General features: G+C 31.2%; 1 protein-coding gene across 7 annotated transcripts in view; it reads left to right on the top strand.

Moving 5' to 3' along the window:
• Eip74EF (Ecdysone-induced protein E74) overlaps positions 1–19,725 on the top strand; it is a 68,763-nt gene that overhangs the window by 35,473 nt on the left and 13,565 nt on the right. For 6 of the 7 annotated variants that reach the window (XM_035095127.1, XM_035095129.1, XM_035095131.1 and 3 more), the window contains exon 5: positions 19,380–19,625. In XM_035095127.1, coding sequence (XP_034951018.1) covers positions 19,380–19,625 — 246 coding nt within the window. Of the gene's footprint in view, positions 1–10,906; positions 12,088–19,379; positions 19,626–19,725 lie in introns of those variants that run through there. The other variant, XM_035095132.1, reaches the window with a different exon arrangement.

The raw sequence follows: 19,725 nt of genomic DNA, 5'->3' as shown, positions 1-19,725 counted from the left end.
GTAAAAAAAATTAGTACAATTTAATTGACTTAACCTGCCTTACGACGAATCATAGCGAGGTCGGGGGTGATATATAAAAAAAACTACCAAAATGAATCCAGAGTGAAAATTGATGATGACAGGGTAAATTAAAAACATCATTATTTATATATTGAAATAAATAAATTGTTGTTGATGAACGACAAATAGAAGGTGACCTTGTTGAATTATTCTATACTTTTGTAGATATCTTATATGCATACATCTAAAATAAACAATACATGAATAATTCAGTAAAACAATTTCCTCACTTCCGGTTACTTAATTACACGCCTCGACAACAATGAGTCTGACAAACATGAAATAAAAGAAAAAAAAAAAAAAAAATTTCAAAAAAATGTAGATGCTAGTAGTCGAGCTTTTACTTTCAGAGTAAGCAAGTTCAAGGACGACCACGCCCTGTCTGACACTTTCGATGATCCTGTCGGAGACAAGGAATTACAAGAGACATCAAATTATCGTGTTTCTACGTGAATTTAATTAAAGCAGCGTATTTTTTTTTTTTTCTTCTGTCGAGGTGGGAAGAAAGTGATATGACCTAGCCAATAAAAATTTATTAAACATTCCGATTGTCTTTTTGCACATAATAATAAATAAATACTTGGTAGACACATATATAAATAAACACTTCCTTTAGAATTCTATACAGTTAAAATACTTGATATACAGTCAATAGGCTTCATTATAAGCCAATCAGAACGAGGTTAAAGGTTCAAAGAGATGCACTTCATTCGAGGCAACGATAAGACCGTGAGGTCCGTTTACAAAATGTCCCCTGCTTAAAAGCAAACGTATATTTCAGTGTTGATATATCGCGAGAGGTCACTTTATCGTTTATCGAGTCGAGCGGAATGAATTGAAGAGAAAAGAGAAAAAAAGAGGACGTTGAAATGACCAGAGAGGAACGTGATATTTTTCGCATGCGAGTTAACGAAAGCGTTGAAATACAGTGAGAGTTTGGAATTATTAGGACATATCGTAAATATTAGTGTGTTATTGTTTTCAATTGGAAAATCATTTTTCTTCTGTAGAGTTTGAAGTTTCAATTAAATTCCATTCATTTAGTCATTATTGTGTTGTTATCATTGAAGAATAAGACGTTAAAGAAATGATGAATAAGTAAATAGAGATAATAAGCATGAGATAATTAATCTTTAATATTCAATTATAATTTATAATCGTTTTATTATTGAGAGGAAAAATCATATGAGAAAAGAAAAATAATTTATTATAATTATATACTGCGATAGGAAATCAGTCGTTTTTCCGCTGAATAATCCGTAGGATTTCCTTGCCGACGCATTTGTTACACTTAACATCATGATATATAAACGAGAGGGATCAAAGAGGAAAAGAATCGCTTAGGCCAGACAGACAAGGGCGTCGTTTGCCGACGCGAAGAATAAAATAAGTCTAATCGTTGGGATAGGACTTTGCCCAAAAGGTTAAAAAGAGGACGCAGCGGATTTGTCAAGGGCGTTAGACGTAGGTCAGCACCACCTACGCAGTCAATCAATAAATTCTCTCTATTGAGAGGGACTTACCCCAATTTTTCTTATCTTCAACCTTCACCTTCACCCTCATCATTATTCTCAAATATCACCAGCCATCATTAAAGCTATATCGGTTGAGGAATATTTTCATTACATAGTTGAAGGTTTAGGCTTATCAGAAAAATCTTTCAGTTACTCATTACTCCAAGTAAACATTTATTAGACTACATTGAATTGTATGTCAATCAAATCTTCCCTAACAAAAGTGTTGATTATTTTTGGTTGTTAAAATTAATTTTTTATTATTATTAATATTGGTTGTGATTGGATACTAAATTATATTGATGTGTACATATTATTTCAATGGATTTAGACAAATATATTATGTAATAGAATTATAAGGCAATTATTATAGGAGCTCGAAGCTTACTTGATACATGACGTCAATTAATTTTCTTCAATAAAAATTCTACTTATAAATAAATATATTTGTTGAGAAGATATTAAATTTAATATTTAATTGTATTGAGTTTTATTAAAAAATAGATCTTACATTAAATTTTTCCAAGTCATTCGATAATTCATATTAGTCTCCACTGAAATTTAATTGACTTAAATAATTAATTTCATCGAATTTTATTTAATACTAATAATCAATACTTTTAAAAATTGCAAGTATTGTTTTTTAAATCAATAAAGAATATTTTTTATTAAAAATGATTTGCATAGTTGTAAGGAGTTGTTAAATATTGATTTAAAAAAAAATAGGCTTATTAAAATTGTTTAAACGAAGTTTATTATTTGTTGGAAGTGGAATAAAAAAAAAAAAGAAATGACTGAAAGTGCATGAAAGTCAGGGTGATATAATTAATAGCAAAGATTTGATGTGAAGACAAAATTAAATGAAATAATCTTGAAATAAATGGATTCATTGAACTGTGCAAATTTTCATATAGAAATAGGGCAGATGGGTATTGCGTAGAAATGAACGAGAAAACAGAGTTTATCGGGTGAATAAAAAGCAAGGAAGGGGTTAGGAATCGCTTTCGACGCACGGTACCGTGCTGTGACGACTCTCGCTATTTTTATGTGAGAGAGTGAGGGGGCTCAGTTTCAAGTAGAGAGACAAGTTGTGGTGAGCTATCACTGGTTGCGATGAAATACTCGGAATAATGGGATAGAGATATATCAGCAAGTAGATGTAACAGGTAGAGAAACGTCAGTGACGAAGGAGAGTGAACGATCAGACTAGCTATAGTTGTTGTTATTGCGGGAGGGGAGAGAGTTTCTGTACTGCACTGAGAGTAGGAAAATTCAGGTCGCGCCTTGACATACTTGCACTTACCACGTGCGTTGTGATGAAGGCGCATGCGTCAACGATCTCGCTTTTTTCGCGATGTTTCGATCTAATCGGTATCAAGTAGATAAGGACGATCGGACAATAACCAGAGAAGAATATTTCTTACATCAAGTCATTCTCCATTCTCTTCTTAGTAAAGTACTCTTCACTGCAATTAGCATCATGATGATGCTTTAATCAAACACATTCAACGTATTAACAATGTGTTTATTCGTGTCTTATCATGTGTTCCCGGAATAAATAATATTTTACATTTATTTTCTGCAGATTCTCTTGGCTTATGCTTATAAAAGTCAGTGCACATTGTTATTAATAATGATGATATTTAGAGAAATTAAATAAAGAGCAAAAAAATTCAAGCCCGGTTTCACTGCTGTCCACAGCTCTTACTTTAAGGCACTCGATGAGAGTATATTCATTAAATTCGCGCGACTAAACTCGCGTGATATAGCTTAACTGCATGCAATGCCGTCAATAGCATTTCCTATTCTCTCTTTATCTCAAGAAAAATCAGTTAAAACGCGTGCAGTAGACCTCTATAGTATACACTTACATCAATTACTATGTGAACAACTACTTACATACATGCATTAAATTATTATCAACCTTACACTTATAAATGCTTCTTTTACGCTTCGATCGCAATAATAACCTTTTTAATAATCCTTTAGCTCAATATAAAAACCAAATTTTTTGCATTTATGGTTCAAGGAAAGTTTCTCATAGTGTTTCGAAGAAAAAAAAAATATAAATAATAGGATATTAAGGATATTTTTAGAAATATTTCAAAAGTACATTTTTAATACTTATAATAATACAAATAAATATTGAAATTATGGATGACAAGCAGTTTTAAGGCAATTTTACAGTAAATAATACTTTATGACTAAAGAGTTGCCATGTAATTTCTATAAACAATTGAATAGAAAATTTATAAAACGTCTCTAAATATTTTTCAATACTTTTTTCATTTATAAACAATTTTTATTTATTGATTATTCTAATAAATTTAATTTTACCGACAGTTTTTTTTGCAAATGCAAAATTACTTAAAATAAAATAGTGCATATTATGAAAACAACTACGGAATCAGTAAAAATTCACTGATGTAACAATTTAAAAAAACAATTGTTTAAAAAAATTGTCTTCACTACAAATTTATGCAAATTAAAATTATGCATTTTTCTGTATGTATGTTCAATTCTATAATTTATTAATAGAAATTAAGTATTGAATATACTTTATAGAAAAATAATGAATTAGCAGTGATTATGTTCACTGATTCTGCATAATTGTCGCTGTTTCATTTTTAAAAAGAACTTTATAGGACGACATTCAGTTCAATATCATGTAGGGTTTCGCGGTCAGGGCTTTTTTTTACTTAATCATTATCCTATTAATTAATTGCCCGAGTTAAAAATAAAATCATCAAAAGCTCCAAGGAAGAGTACCAAAAAATTCTCTAGGAAAAAATGGAGTAACATTTATTTATTTATTTATTTATTTAATTGTGAATTTAAGGAAAAGTATTTAAAATAAAAATAGTACATTGAAATGTAATATATAAAAATAGTAAATAAGATTGGAGGATTTAAGTAATTCGTTGGACACGCGATAGAGCGGAGCGGAAAGTAGTTGAGGCATCGTGGTGGTCGTCCATCAGTAGTAGTGGCAGTTTATCTAGGCCATGGCTAGCATGCGTTTGCGCGGCCGCATTACGTACCTACTGCAAATGCAACAGACCGCACGCGGTTGATCTTCTTTGTGTACATATCTATCAACTATCTAGTAAACTACTAGAGTATATAGTACATTAGGTATACCATATAGAAAAACTCACAAATGTGCGCGAGACGCGTGTCATGCAGCACATATTTTGCTGCTAAATTAAATCTAACACGTATATAGACATAGCTTTCTACTTTCAATGATTCTTGCACTTGTCGGCATCTAGATCACTTACATTTGCTATCAATGAAGTAGAAATAGAGAGAAACATCAATCAGTGACTTTTAATAATCATCAGGTTTAACAAAAAAACTTTATAAGAATAATTAATCGTCCATCAATATATGTATATGCAATGTTTACTTGTAGGTATTCTTGCGTGCACCCATTCCCTTTTTCTTTTCTCTTATTTCTCATCGTTCTGAGCATGACGAGAAGTATAGGAGAGGTATTTTTCAAGGATGAGAAAGGGATATACGCGAAGTCGACGAGCCGATGGCCTTCCGTGAGTTTCCACGAAACGAACGTACGTTCGACGGAAGCGCTGGCAGACGTGAAAAATAAATTAAAAATAAAACAATCAAGATTATAGACTCAAGGATGTCATCGTTTTCTTATTTTACATTAATTAATTCTTTAGTTGATAGTCGATTGAAAAATCTCCGGGCCTTCACCTCTTATTTGAACAAAAAAAAAAATAATATTGTTAAGATGTTATGATAAATGTTGAGTTTTTGTGTAATTTTTTTTATTGTCGGCTCTATTATTTATAATAATAATGATAAAATGGTATTTGTTGTAGAAAATATTCGATCCTAAATAGGTATTAAATCATTTAGCATGAGCAGAAATAGATAAGGTTGGTTGAAAAGAGAATAAAAAATTGAAAATTCGAGAACATTGTTTTATTTCTAGTATTAGAGTTGAAGGAAAATTTATGTTTGCTGCAAATATTTACTCAAAGTATAGGTGAAGTCAAACTGCAAACATGCAAAGATATGTGCATCTTATTGCAAAATAGATCCAATCGTTATTTATAGACTTTAACAATCTCTATAAGTTTTTTTATTTTTTTTTAAATGAATATTTTTCTATATTTACATTAATTCATATTTTCATTAGTTTACAAAATTAAGAATCGATAAATAATTCTGTTAAAAATAAAATTATTAAGTAAATAAAATTTTTAATTAAAATAACTCACAAACATTAGAAGTGAAAAAAATATAAAAGTGTTCTTATTTGTTTAAGTACAAATAAAGAATGCAATCAATGAAAAGATTTATGCATCTCATTGCAAAATACATTGATTTATTATTTATTAATGCGAAAGAAATGAATATCCTGTGACATCAATGACTTAATATTTAATTAATAAATCTCTCGATTAAAAAATAATAATCATTTTAAAGAAATATAAAAAAAATGTATAGTAATAAACATAATAACATGACTGAAATCTAGATTTTTCAAAAAGAGAGATAACAAAAGTTGCTTGGTCTAATTAAAAAAAAAGACTGGTAATGAAAAATGCATGACTTACATGAAATTATTAATGAAAATGACTGAGAACTTATGTTGAAAAAGTATAGGAAATGATATAAATGTGTTAGTTAATTTAGCTTGGAAGTCTTGTATTTTGCCAGAATTGCAGTTTAGTTGGTGTGTAGTAAAGTGGACGACGAGGCGTCCGCTCGACGATCAGAGCAGAGGGGTCAAAAATACGAAGCAGGGAGACGCGTAGCGTTAGTGTAAGTATATTGTGTGAGTGGGGATTAGGCCTTGGAAGAGTTCGCTGCACCTCCCGTCCATCGATGCGTCTTGTTCCCCCCTGGCGTCCTCGCCTTTTTGCCGCTGACTCCGACTTCCCCTTTTCAAGTCGAGTTCCAGGCTGCATGCACATGCAACCGTGTCCGCGAAGTTTTCGCGCGCGCTAACACACACATACATGATAGTCTTGTGCTCGTGTGGTTCTCGGTGTGACGAGTCACACTGGCCCAGTGGTGCACTCGTGTCCATATCATGAAGCCTAGTAATTTTAGCTGACAATAGTCGAAGCATTTTTCCTCCTCTCTCGATATATTTTATTCCACTGATGATAAAAAATGAAAATAAACGCATACTTGGGGTAAATATTGATAGGATAGAAGTCTTGGAGGAGAAGAAGACGGCGGTCGATTATTATGAGGGAGAAAAGAAGAAAAATAATCATAAGTAAGGAAGGAAGAAGCAGAGTAGAGAAGAGGAGTGTGTATAAAGTCCAGGAGTATAGATAGAGGATGGTGATAGAGAGAAAGAGTGTGGTGGAGGTAGAAGAGTTGGCGGGACCTTGGAAGTAGCGGATCGGGGGAATCTTTCCGGTTCTCGCGACTTGCGTACACACTAAAGGGGTTTCTTCTTCGTGCCCTTGAAAAGTCGTGCGAGCCAACTAACTCTCTTCACGGTTTCCGACACCTTATGCGCTCGACTGTATAGCTGGGAAAGAAAACTTTTTAAGCATCAGGCCTCATCGTCATCCGCCACTGATTCTATTTACTTTTATATATATATTTATATCACACTGTCTTGCTTACTCTTATTAATACCTCACTTTCTTTCTGATGATGGCAAAGTGAAAAATAATTGACGATTCTCGCCAATTTATGCCACCGGAAACTTCGCAATTTCACTATTCAGGAAAGTAAATTTTTCTTACCCACATGTGTTTATATGTGTATATATATATATATATATCTATATTGTAAATTTATCTATGTAGACATGGGAATATTTATTGTTAATTATTACACATACGGAAATTTTATTTTAACCATCATCATTCCTTTGTTCTCTAAATCGTCATCTTCTGCATCAACATTGAAATGTATTAAAACTAACATTCAGTTAGTTAATCGATAAATACATTGGATATCGATCATTACACATTGATTCCTTCGTTAAAGTTAATTGACAAGTGTCTTTTTATTTTTCTTTGTGCAAAGATGCGAGGAGAAACGTGCCGAGGAAAAGTGCGCGTTAGTCTCGGCCTGAATCGCTAGTTAATACTCATTCTACTACCTCCAGATTGTGTTCATGATGATGAGTTGGATATTCTTTTTTTTACCTTCTAATCATTCCACCAAAAACAAGTGAGAAAAAATATCCTGACACAGTTCTCTAAATTAAATAAAATTCATTGTTGTATTAATAATGGATTCCGTTGATTTTTTGTGAGATTTAAATTTTCATGAATTTTTTTTGCAGTTTTTTTTTATTTGCTGACAACAATAGAATGTAGTTCTGGCTGTTTAAGCGATTACGGTCGCGTTTTTTCATCGAGAAACGACGACGACGATGGTTGGCATAGTATGATGAATTAGAAATCGTAGTTTTCCTGGATTGGGCGTCGTCGTCCTAAGATAGGCGAGAGTCATGCGTTTTCTCTCGGTCACTGGTGAATGACTTTTTCCATGAAAATATGCCACAATTGATATTATAAGGAAGTATCGCGATTTTTATGGCTCTGTATACATAAAAGTTTTTAATAAAAGTAAGAAGATTTTCTCAATAAAACATTCTCAAAAACAAATGGAATACATTGACATTTGCATTAGTTAAAATACATCATCATCATCTATTCAGAGTAGAAATGAATCACAGTGTGTGGTTGTTTTATGTAGAAAAAAAATTTTTAGTCATGTATATAAATAAGAATCTAATCAGATTGACACGTAAACTACTTGATCAGGACACAAAAGAATCAAAAGTTGATTGAAAAAATTTTTCAAGTATTTTAAATGCTAATATTAATCAAATGTTTTATTATAAAGTGGATAAATATAATTGTTTTGATGAACTTGGGTACTTTAGTAAGAATATAGAACTGAAGATGCTTTCTGAGAAGACATTAAGGGTTTATTATTTGCATCCTTTATTAACTTGTTTACTGATGGGATAGACTCCACAGACTAAGTCAGATCGTAGCAACTGATCTCAGAAAAGCAGACTGACACTGATAAAATCATATTCCTTGCATCAAGAATAATTTCATTCTTGATCATAATATTCTCAAATGAAGTCATACAGAATGGATCCACAATGATAGGAGGATGATAACAGAAATGCCATAATCCTGCTATCATTTCGGATCCATTCATGTTATGTTGCACATGTATTATTGTTTTATTTTAAAAATATTATAATCAGGAATAAAATCATTCCATCCAAGAATACCATTTTGTTCAGTAAATGCAAAGAAAGAAATTACTTTTGCACTCTTCTGATTGCTCTTGACTTGGTGCTATTTTTCTCGACACTTTTATCTTTCAGTTTTTACTCCAACAATTGTCAATAGAGTCATCATGTTGGTTTTAAGATCCACTTGCTGTTTATGGTTACAATGTAAAAATTTGATCCAAGATTTTCGATCATAAGACCTGGGATCAAATTTCATCAAGTATCCGTGGGTATTTATTGAGTTTTTTCCCTAATATCTCAACTGATGATGGCTTGAGTGACATCAAACGAATTTTCTATTGCTGGAATATTCCAATTTAAAGAATAGTTGGTCGAGTGTATCCGTATTTCACCTTATATAATTTTTTTTATGTCAGCATTTCTTTGGGATGAAATCTCAAATAAGCAAAGCTTGGATAATCGTTGGGGTACGTGGCCCCAACAAGGATAAGATTGCGGTCTACCTGATACTCAAAAGACTTGAGTCTCTTGCTGCACACTTTATCCTTTTGTTATCTGTGAGTCTTTTAGACTTACCTCGACACTCTAACACATTGTTACAGTATTCTCGTAAAGCTCAAGCAAGTATAACCTGAGAATCTTCTTTACAGTATCACAGCAAATGAGATATTGTTGACTGATAACTTGGCTCACCGATAACCCGTGCAATTTATTCGATTTGTTGCGTGCAAATGACGTTAAAAAATCCACACGCAGTTCTAGAATATCACAAATTATATCCTTGAACTGAAATCATTTTATCTTTCTTTATTAATCGGTTTAAATAAATCAAACATTTTTTAATAATATTCAATGTCATCGTTTAGATTTTGATAACAAATTTTTTTTTTTTATTATTTTGAATTTATTTCTCAGTTATATAAATAAATATTTCTGTGGTTTAATTAAGGTAAATTAAATAATCTAATATTAATGATAATCTAAAATAGGTCGATAATAATGAGTTAATTTTCTAGGAAATTATTTAGTGACATCTTTATGGTGTTTGAATTTTTTATTGGACAGAGATACAATGATTTGATTTATTAAATAATGAATTAAATCAAAAGATGATAATAAATGTATTCAATCATTAACGATTTGCCTTCTCAGTTAACTTTTGTCAATAGAAAAATTTAATTTATTTCAATATTACAATATCTACATTTACTAGAAAATTTATCTCTAGAATTTTAATCGAATTATTTCACAGAAATGTGTATAAATATATCTATAAATGATATTTTAGGGTATTTGATATGATTTCATTTTTGGAATAACGATTGAGTTATTAAAAATGAATAGAAAAGTTGAGACGACAGTATATGACACTAAATATTAAATATATTTCAATATAATTTTTGATAAATATAGTTACTTAAAATTGACTATAAAAAGTTGGATCAATTAGTCAAGTAATTGTGTCACTAATGATTAAGAGAATAATTCAATTCCATATTCAAGAATTTTATTTATTTATAAAATAAATAGAAAAAAAAATTTCTGAATCACAAGCGAATCCATTAAGATTTTATTTAATAATAAAACTAAGTGGATTTAAGTGAAATTAATTTTGCCAAGTACTTTAATAACAAAAAGAAAGTCTGTGGAGAATCTAGATCATAAATAGAGATGAAGAATTTTATTTATATAAAAACAAATTGAAATAAATAAATAAATAAAGAGATCTGTCATATGAAGAAGTGGTGAAGAAAAGAGCAACTGTTGATAATTCGAAAGAAGAATAAAATTTAAAAGGCCTCGACATAAAAGGGTAACTCTAAAAGATAAAGCGTAAGAAAAAAGAGTATTTAATTGATTTAAAATGATAATTGGAACGCTTCAGCAAGTAAGGAAACTTCTCGGGTGTGGAAACGTTGCGGTAGGCTCGCAGGCGTCGCGACGCCGGCAATTGACAAACGGGCAAGTGCTTCGTCACTTACACATGTATGTCTATTGATGTACAGAGTGGTGGTTGTAACACATGTGTGTGCAAGCAAGTGAGAATAATTGTTGGACTATCCCGGAGCGAGGAGTGCCGAGTTGTAGCGAAGTTTGCCGAGCAATTGTTGGTCTTGTCTGAGTATACGAGACTCGAGAGTGAGTCTGGAGTAGCGAGTGAACAAGCGCGCCTGGACTAGCGGGCTACTCGGGCTCGTAAGCGCCGAGTCAGTCAGTGTGCCAACGGCAACCGAAGTTCGTGGGTCTTGTGCATTGTCTGTCACGCCAATAACCCGTCCGTGTGTCCGTCGTTGTGTGAACAGAGATAGAGATATTTAAAGCACACAACATTCGGATTACTTTATTTTCAATATTATTTATCAACAATTCATTTCTTCTTAATCATTGATTCATCAGGGAATGATAGAACCGGGTACACGCGTTAGAGTCAGTCAGTGTGTCAGCGAAAAAACGTAAACACAAAGCCGTGAGTGAATTGTTGACAGAGTGCCGGTTGTTGCATTATTCTTTGCCGGTACATTACATGGTGGAACCTTTTCTCATTCAAGGATCAATTTGTTGTTCATCAATGAACTATGTATAAAACAAATTTGAAGAAAGTCAAATTTATTTATCGCTTGTTAGTAACATTATTGTAGTTGTGATAATTCTTGTGAATCATCGTGTACTTGTGTATGTGGATTACCGGAAATAAATAAGATAATTGGCAATATATAAATGTTGAGAGATCATTTTTAGAGGTATAATGAATGTTTGTTAGTGATTTGAGGATATAAAAAATACTATCACTTTAGATTGACAATTATATAAACAGTAGTGCAGTGCATACGAGAGAGATGTTGAAGAGTAGTAGACTAACAGAGATGCAAGTTATTTGGTAAAAATAAAATAAAAATAAATAAATAAAAGCAGAAAGAAGAAATATTTAAAGTTAAAAAGCAGTCGCTGAGAAGATTTACAACATGTTGGAAGATCAGCCTCTGGACTTGAGTGTTCGCGTGGGCGATTTTGCTGAATTTTCGCGTGAAGATGATTCGGTCGAACGAGATTCACGTGAATCTGAACAGCAGCTTCATCGTAGAGAGATTGAGGATTATGATAATGCTGCTCTTAGGCTTCGAGACTTGGTAACAGCACCGTCGTCAGTGGAATACTCGCAGGTCGAAGATAGGACATGCTCGGAAGATTCAGATGATTCGTGTTCTGATAATAATCATAAAGATGGCACAAGGAGCAGAACTAGACCTCCAGGAACTAAACCTTATAAGAAGAACCTTATGAAACGATACCGTGAGTCTTTTATCGATCCAATTTTCAATTAAATTTATTCCATCTCTCTTTTTTTTTTAAATATTTTCATACAAAATTTTTTATCTGACCTCTATGGTTGTTTATAACTGCAGTAATAATCAATCGAGACATCTTCCTGATGCTAGAGAGTATTATTTAGACATGTAACAATGTTTGATATCTCGATCAAGTGTTTTTAAAAATATATCTTATTGATTGTAATCCATATTGAGTGATTTCAAGCATACAGATAATTAAATAGGTCGATTAAATTCACTCGCACAATAATTTCATTACATATTTATAGGATATCGAATTTTTTATTCATTATTTTTATGTTAAGTTTTATGCATATATTTATTATGATTGATTTTTATTTATTTTATTAAGCTCTTAATGATATTATAAAGAAATACTTATACAGCGATGCGCAATCATTGAGCTTAAACAAGAATAAGAACGAATGCGTACGTAATTTCACCGATAAAAAATATTACACAATCGTACCTCATCAAGGTCGTTTTTCGATTTAAGATTACCATATAAATATATCTCTACATTTGTATGGATAATGTTGTGGATGAATGTGTGTATGTGTGGGGGGTAAATTCATGTGACACACAGATATTCACAAATTATCAGGATATATTACAGCCTTATAAATTCATCAGTCGTCCTTTTTTGTATCCACCCATTTAATTACTTATTGCAATCACACAGCATACTTTATGATAAAGTTATAAAGCTTTTTGACCTGCCTCAAGCTTTTAATTAAGACCAATTTCTATTTTTTTCTCTTTTCATTAGAAAGTTTATTAATAGTTGATCATTTATTACATCAATTATTTAATTGCTTTTATTTTAATTTCCAGAGTAAATTATTATTATTGATAATAATAATAGAGTGATTTTAAAGAGCAAATGATAAAAATCATATTTTTTATTTCCATCAATTGAATTTTTAATGAAACTCTAAAGTTTTGTTAGAATTGATATAAAATTTATGTTTTCATTTATCGTATTATTTTCTCAAGTATCATCTTGTAGTTTCCAAAGGTAGAAAAAAGATATGCGGCCAAAAGCAAATATTAAAAATTTTTCAACTTCCGCTTTTCATATTTTTGTTTAAATCTTAAACATTTATCTTATGAAAAAATATACAAAAGAGTGAAAGTTATTTTTTTTTGTCATTTGAAATCCTTCTCATTTTTCATTTTTCGTCACACTTAAAACCCCAAAAATTTTACCAATTCATAGTCATCACACCACTGCTCTCTCTTTTACCCCAAAGGAGAGGGTCTAGTTTCTTGTCTTCTCCTTCGTTGACTTAGTATAGCTCGTTAACGACACAGTCACCGTACCTTCTACTTTGTGCCGATGACTTTCACTTTTTTATCCTCATCTCAAAGAAAAAAAAAAATTCAGGATAAACTTATATACATATAGCAGTAGAGTATATAAAATAAACTTGAGTAAATTATATAAAAATTCCTTTCGTCATTTGGATACTTAAAAATAGCTGATATTCCTGAGAAAAGAAGCGGCTCATTGAAATTCAGGATATTCTTTTATTATTATCGAAAGAGGAAGGAAGGACAAGTTTCCTGTCTACTCGCATAATTGTACATTCTATTATTAATATTACGTACTTGTAATATTTAAAAATAAAATTAAAAAAAATAATCATCTTGACATCATTAGAAATAAAACAATTTTTTTCCCAAGATATAAACGCTTTCTCTGGCGATAATTTCGCCCTATATTTGTAGAGAGATCCTGTGAAAAAGAAAGGGAGCATGTTACCTCATATAAGCAGCTTTACGCCCGACGAATTTTCACCTCAGAAGAGGATCGATTTTCCACGCCGATCGGCCCGGAAGATCGAGAGGTCGGCGTTAGACGGGGGGAGAAACGACTGTAGGCGGGTCGGCAATAGGAAACTAGGGTAGGCTGTCCTTGTGCTCTCTCGGGTGGTGGGTTATTGGAACGTTGGCACGAAGACGTGTTACTTTCATCTACATAGTGAACACACACCGGAAGCTGTGTTTACTTCTACCCATATCTTCAATTTGACTTTATTATCTATTTTATTTCGGAAGACTACTAAAATCATTTTCATGGACTTTATTATCCCCCTAATATCTTTTTGAATATCATTTGATCATTAGATAACACTATTTAGTCTTTTTTAAAAGGTTTTTGAACCATGTCATCAGCATATCTGTGTATAGAAATTTATGTAAAATTATAATCAAAAATTTGCAACGTAAACTAATGAGTCTTTTCCGAATGAAAAAATTTTTTTATTTTTATCTATATTGAATATATGAATAAATATTTACTAGAAAAAAAATATTTAAATGTAAAATAAATTTTTTTCTATCCTAAATAAATATTTTTACATAACTATTAATTAAATATTTATTAAAAAAAAAAAAGAATTAGATTAACTGTGGATTTTAATTTTCATTGATTTTTAAAAATAGTCCAGTAGATAAAAAAAACAAAGTGATAACAATGGTGAACAATTTTCTTATAATAATTGGAATAAATAATAAATTCGATAATAATCCAAAAAAACAATTACGTTTTCATTGGAATCAATAAGACAATTTGAGGAGGGTCAAAGCAGTTATTATTATTGTGCTCTAATAATCCTGTTATCATTTTTATAACGACTTGTCTGTTATTTCCTTCAGCCATTAAATTATTCAAATTTCAATATTCATCGATACCGGAAAAAATCCATCATCATCATCAAAAGGGAATATGCTCATCAAAAAGATATAAATACATACATATTACTTAATAGTAAATAAATAAAGACACCCGTTAGACATCTACCAAGTAAATGGAAGCTAGAGCGTAATTTTCTTTCTCTCTCTTCGTCATTCGACCACTAGTTTCCCTCTCGGTCAGTGTAGAGGTAATGACAAGCCTCCTCGGTGCATAGAGGAAGAGACGCGCGCTCGTTGAATGCACCAGCCCTGACCTACATAGCAATAATGCGCGTTGTGGACTAGGCGAGCTTGCACTAGGCTACTACTCAAGTCTATTATTGTTACGAAGTAGTATATAGCTATTGTATGCGTGTCATCATTCGCCACACTACCGTTTTGCTACCCTCAACAAATTTTCATCCTATTCACTAATTTTCCAAACACATTGACCATTCAATAGACCACCAAAAATACATTTATCTTCTTTTCAAGAATTTATTTTTCCTTCAATTCTCTTATCTTCTTGAGACTCTTCAAGAAGTAGCAGAACAATTAGCTTCTTTGCTAGTGAAAGTGTTGAGTCAAGTCATTTTTAGGTTGCACTAACTATTTTTAATTGTTATTTAATTATTTCTAATTAACAATCATTCTTTTAATGATCTAGTTTTGGTTTATATTGATGTTTCATTGATTAAGTAGTCATTATTACTTTTTATAGTTTACTTTCCAGAAATAATTACTGTTGTTATTCTTATTTAAATCATCAACCTAAAAATGTTGACATTTATTATTATTTAATCTCTTCAATAATGTTACAAATTAATTGCTAGAATTTCGATGAAAAATATTATTCCTCAAGTTATAGATTTTTTTTTTATTTGCTAAAGATTTAAATAAATAATCCATCGTTTGTTTATTGATTTTAGTTATTCATTTAGAATGTCCTCCTTTTTTTTTTTTTTTCTTATTTATTTATTGAAAGTTATTACACATTTTATCTGCTTTTTTCCTCATTTTATTTTGGTAAAGTTATTTCAGGTTAGTTATAGGCCTCGACATACACGTCTATACTCTTTTCCTTCAAAGTTAGTTAAATTTAAAAAGTGCTGAAACTCCATTAAAGTTGAAGAATTGATATATGTTCAAGTAGTCACCACTCTTCCTTGAATGCTTGCTAAAAGGAAGTAGGCGTATGTGAGGTCGCGGGTACTTAGTTACACGTTCTTCGACTCATGACAATGAAGCAACGTTTCGTCTGAGCGCGTTCATCGAAAAGAAAATAGGTCAGGGCCGAAGCAAGAAATAGTCTTTGGGTACTACTTCCTCTCTTTCAGTTTATAGAGAGAAGAGAAAATAAAAGTAGAGTGTACATATAAAAAAGAAATCTTCGAATAATGTATAATAACTTGTGATTTGAAATATAGAAATAAAATGATAGAACTCAAATTTATGCTCTACTAAATATTATTATTCGGCATTTGTTTAACCAACAAAAGCAACTGGAAAGTTTGCAATGAGGTAGCAAAGTAATAAGAGATAAAAAAAAATGTGAGTATTCCAAATATGTGTCAGTCGAAGCATAATTGGTTACACGTGTATTATTGTTGTATTAAGGAAATGAACGAGTATGTTATCTCTTTCTGAGTCATGGTCTCTCGAGTCACTTTCATTTTCACTAAACCCACAGACACTCAGGGAATTCCAAAGTAAATCATCAAAAGTAATGTTTTTTTTTAATCCATCAAGGAGCAATTTAATATGGCACATTTGCTAAGAAAGGAAGGATGTAAATAATTGATTTGAAATTCGTCTTGAGATTATTCAAATGATTTCGTAGGAATTAGCGTACATGGATATATGTATACGTACATTCACCATGCGTTGTACTTGAACGTCTGAGAGCGAGCGATGATGTCACATAGAAAGAGAGAGTCTCACGTTACCGTTACGCAATGCCGGACACAAATGCCAACTTCTATCATATGTTTACGTTTACACACAGAGAAAGTATTCTGTCTGTCCAAATGCTGACCTTACGTACTAACACTAACATCAGCCACCTCATCTAGTTAAATTTAAACTTAACGGACAAATTATTTTTAAAATAACTAAATAACACACTATAATTAATTGATTAATTTAAGTAACAGGAAAATTATTTCAAGTCTGTTTGAATTTATTCCGGGTTATAAATCAATTTTAATTGTACACAAAAAAATATCCCATAGACTGAAAATAATAATAAAAAAAGTTATCTATTAAAATAAAAAAAGATAAAATTATTTATTTATAATAATATGATTAATGAGTATATTTATTTGTAAATTTATCATTTTTCTAATGTTTAGTGTTTTAAGCTTATGTCACTTTCCCTTCCGTTGCCATTTTAAGATCATTCGAGAATAAATTATTTCGAAAGAAGAATCATTATAAATTCATAATGATTTTTTAAGTAAGTCTTCGATAGGATAATATTACATAATCATCACGGAATTAGAAGGAAAAAGGGAATTAATAAATAATATAATGATAAACAGTGAGATTAATAGGTTTTTGCTTAAACTTTGAGATGAGAAATATTTTGAAACAGTTAATTTGCACTTTGATGATCAGTTAATAACAGATAGTTTGTTGAGGAAAAAATTTAACTTTGTATATTCTCAATAACTTTAAAGTTTAAAGGTTACTTCATAAGTTCAATAAGATATTTAAATTTATTTAATTGAAAGTCTGATAATAATAATAATTAACTATTTTTCTTTTAATGAAAGCAATGAGAAATAAAGAAAAAAGCTATCACAAAGAAATCTCATAAATTCTGAAGTTAACAGGAGTTGAGGATTTTTTTCAGTTCATGTAGTGAAGTATAAAAAGAGGAGGAAATTCAAAATTAAATTTTTTATACCATTAATTAAGGCTTTAATGAGTTAATATAAACCCCTAGAAGGTCCTGAAAGATAAGCGAAAAAAATTTCGAATAAAAAACAGCAGGACTTCTTAAATATTTTTATAGTAGAATTTCGAAGTTATTTCAAGTTTGATGGAGCTTTTTGATTCATTTAATTTAGACTTTGATGGGCTAATATCATCTTTGTAGGAAAAATTCTCAAGAGAATAACAGACAAAAAATTGATTAAATGTAGGCGTTGATGGAGCGGATTGAAGCACAGGATAAGGATAAATGTAGGATATCTACTGGATCGATGTGGCTAGACGACTATTGCTCTCTCTATAGCCTTTCATTTATTTTTCTGTGTTCGCTCAAGTTTTTGTCAATGTTCCGTTCACATTAAGGTCGCACAAGGTCAATTGTAAGCTCACCAACCACCCGCTTTTATATAAGAATTAATTGACTTGCTAGCAGTTTAGAGCTTTTGTTTTTGTTTGAATTAAGCACAAGGTTACAAAGTTTGACGATTAACATCTCCAACATCACCTCTCTTTAATCATAAATTAATCTTATTATCTTTAATGATTTTTTTAAATTATTAATTACTATACTTTATTCGTGTTTTCATCGAATAAAACATAAGGAAAAATAGCAAATTCTTATGAATTTAAAAATGTTGTTTTCCAATAAGCGGTATAGGGAACACGTATACGTGAGCATTTTACGCAATGCCAGGTGTATTTGTCGTACAACTTGGTATTCGTTACGTGGCATTGGCACATACACGACTAATATTACTGTACTATTGACTACATGCAAGTAATGTTTACTGCTCAATATCGAACCCTTAAAAAAGAACTCACTATAAATCATATTTAAAAAACAATTATGATAAAGTCATACAATACAAACTTGTTGAAAAATATTTAAATTTTCATGATTGGAAGGAAAAATAATAAGGTTAATTATAATGAAATATTTATTTTTATCATTTTACGAAGAAAATAAAATAAGAATTTGAGCTTAAAAATATCAAGTAGTGTGATAAATAAAATATTAAATGTACACGTGCACGCATATTTTGAATAGTCAGTGGTGTATGAAAAATGCCATTTGCGTTTTAAGCCATAAAACACGATTATAAACGTCATGATTGTGATTATCTCACAGCTATACGTAGTCCCAAGTGAGTGGATATGGGCAATTGGCCTCAATATTTTGACAGCTAATCCTGTGACCATTTATTGTATGACCCTCTTGGTCATAACGTACTAAATTACAAACACCTACATGACTTTTATGTAATAACAGTAATAATATTCAAGAAAAAAGTCACAAGACTTTATGAAAACTGAAACAAGGCCTAGTGTGGAGAGTATAGATATTTATTTTCCACGACAATTTTTCCCTGATACCGATGAACTCGTTGAGAAATTGCTTAATGAACCTGATGGTAGTAGCTGCTGCCTGAAAGGAAGGTAGAAACGTTGCAGTGGGTCAAGGAGAGTCTACACTGTGGCTTTCACTTCCTCTCCAGCGGTCTATACAACTCACTTACTGCCTATCTCAATACTTTTCAAACACATAATGCGGTCTATCGAGTCATGAAGCAGAAACATTATTTTTTTTTTATCATTAAATATTGCATGACAAATATTTTATTAACTTCTTGGAATTTACAGTGGACACGAGGGAAATACAGGCACCTCATGATTCGTCACGAGAGGATGAAGCTATGGGTCTTGCAACAGTAAAAGCTGAGCCAGGTAGCACAACAGGAGCTCGTTTACTTCATGGGATATTGTCACAGCATCCTCAACAGCATAGCCTTGGTATTCCAAGTGGTTATACAAGACATTTAACAAATCATGTTCAATTAGGACAACCTCCCTATAGCACAAACGCTATTCCTACTACAAATACACCAGGTAAATAGACGTTGGTTCATCTTGAATTCTCTCTATCATTATTCCAAAAATTTTTTTAAAAGTTCTTTTACAAGTTGGTGATAATAAAAGTAATGTCGAT

The sequence above is a fragment of the Chelonus insularis genome, unplaced genomic scaffold (assembly GCF_013357705.1).
Source record: "Chelonus insularis isolate UGA/USDA-ARS -01 unplaced genomic scaffold, ASM1335770v1 contig_131_pilon, whole genome shotgun sequence".
Lineage (NCBI taxonomy): Eukaryota > Metazoa > Arthropoda > Insecta > Hymenoptera > Braconidae > Chelonus > Chelonus insularis.
Note: the sequence above shows the minus strand (reverse complement) of the source record. Positions and strands in the feature narration are given on the sequence as shown.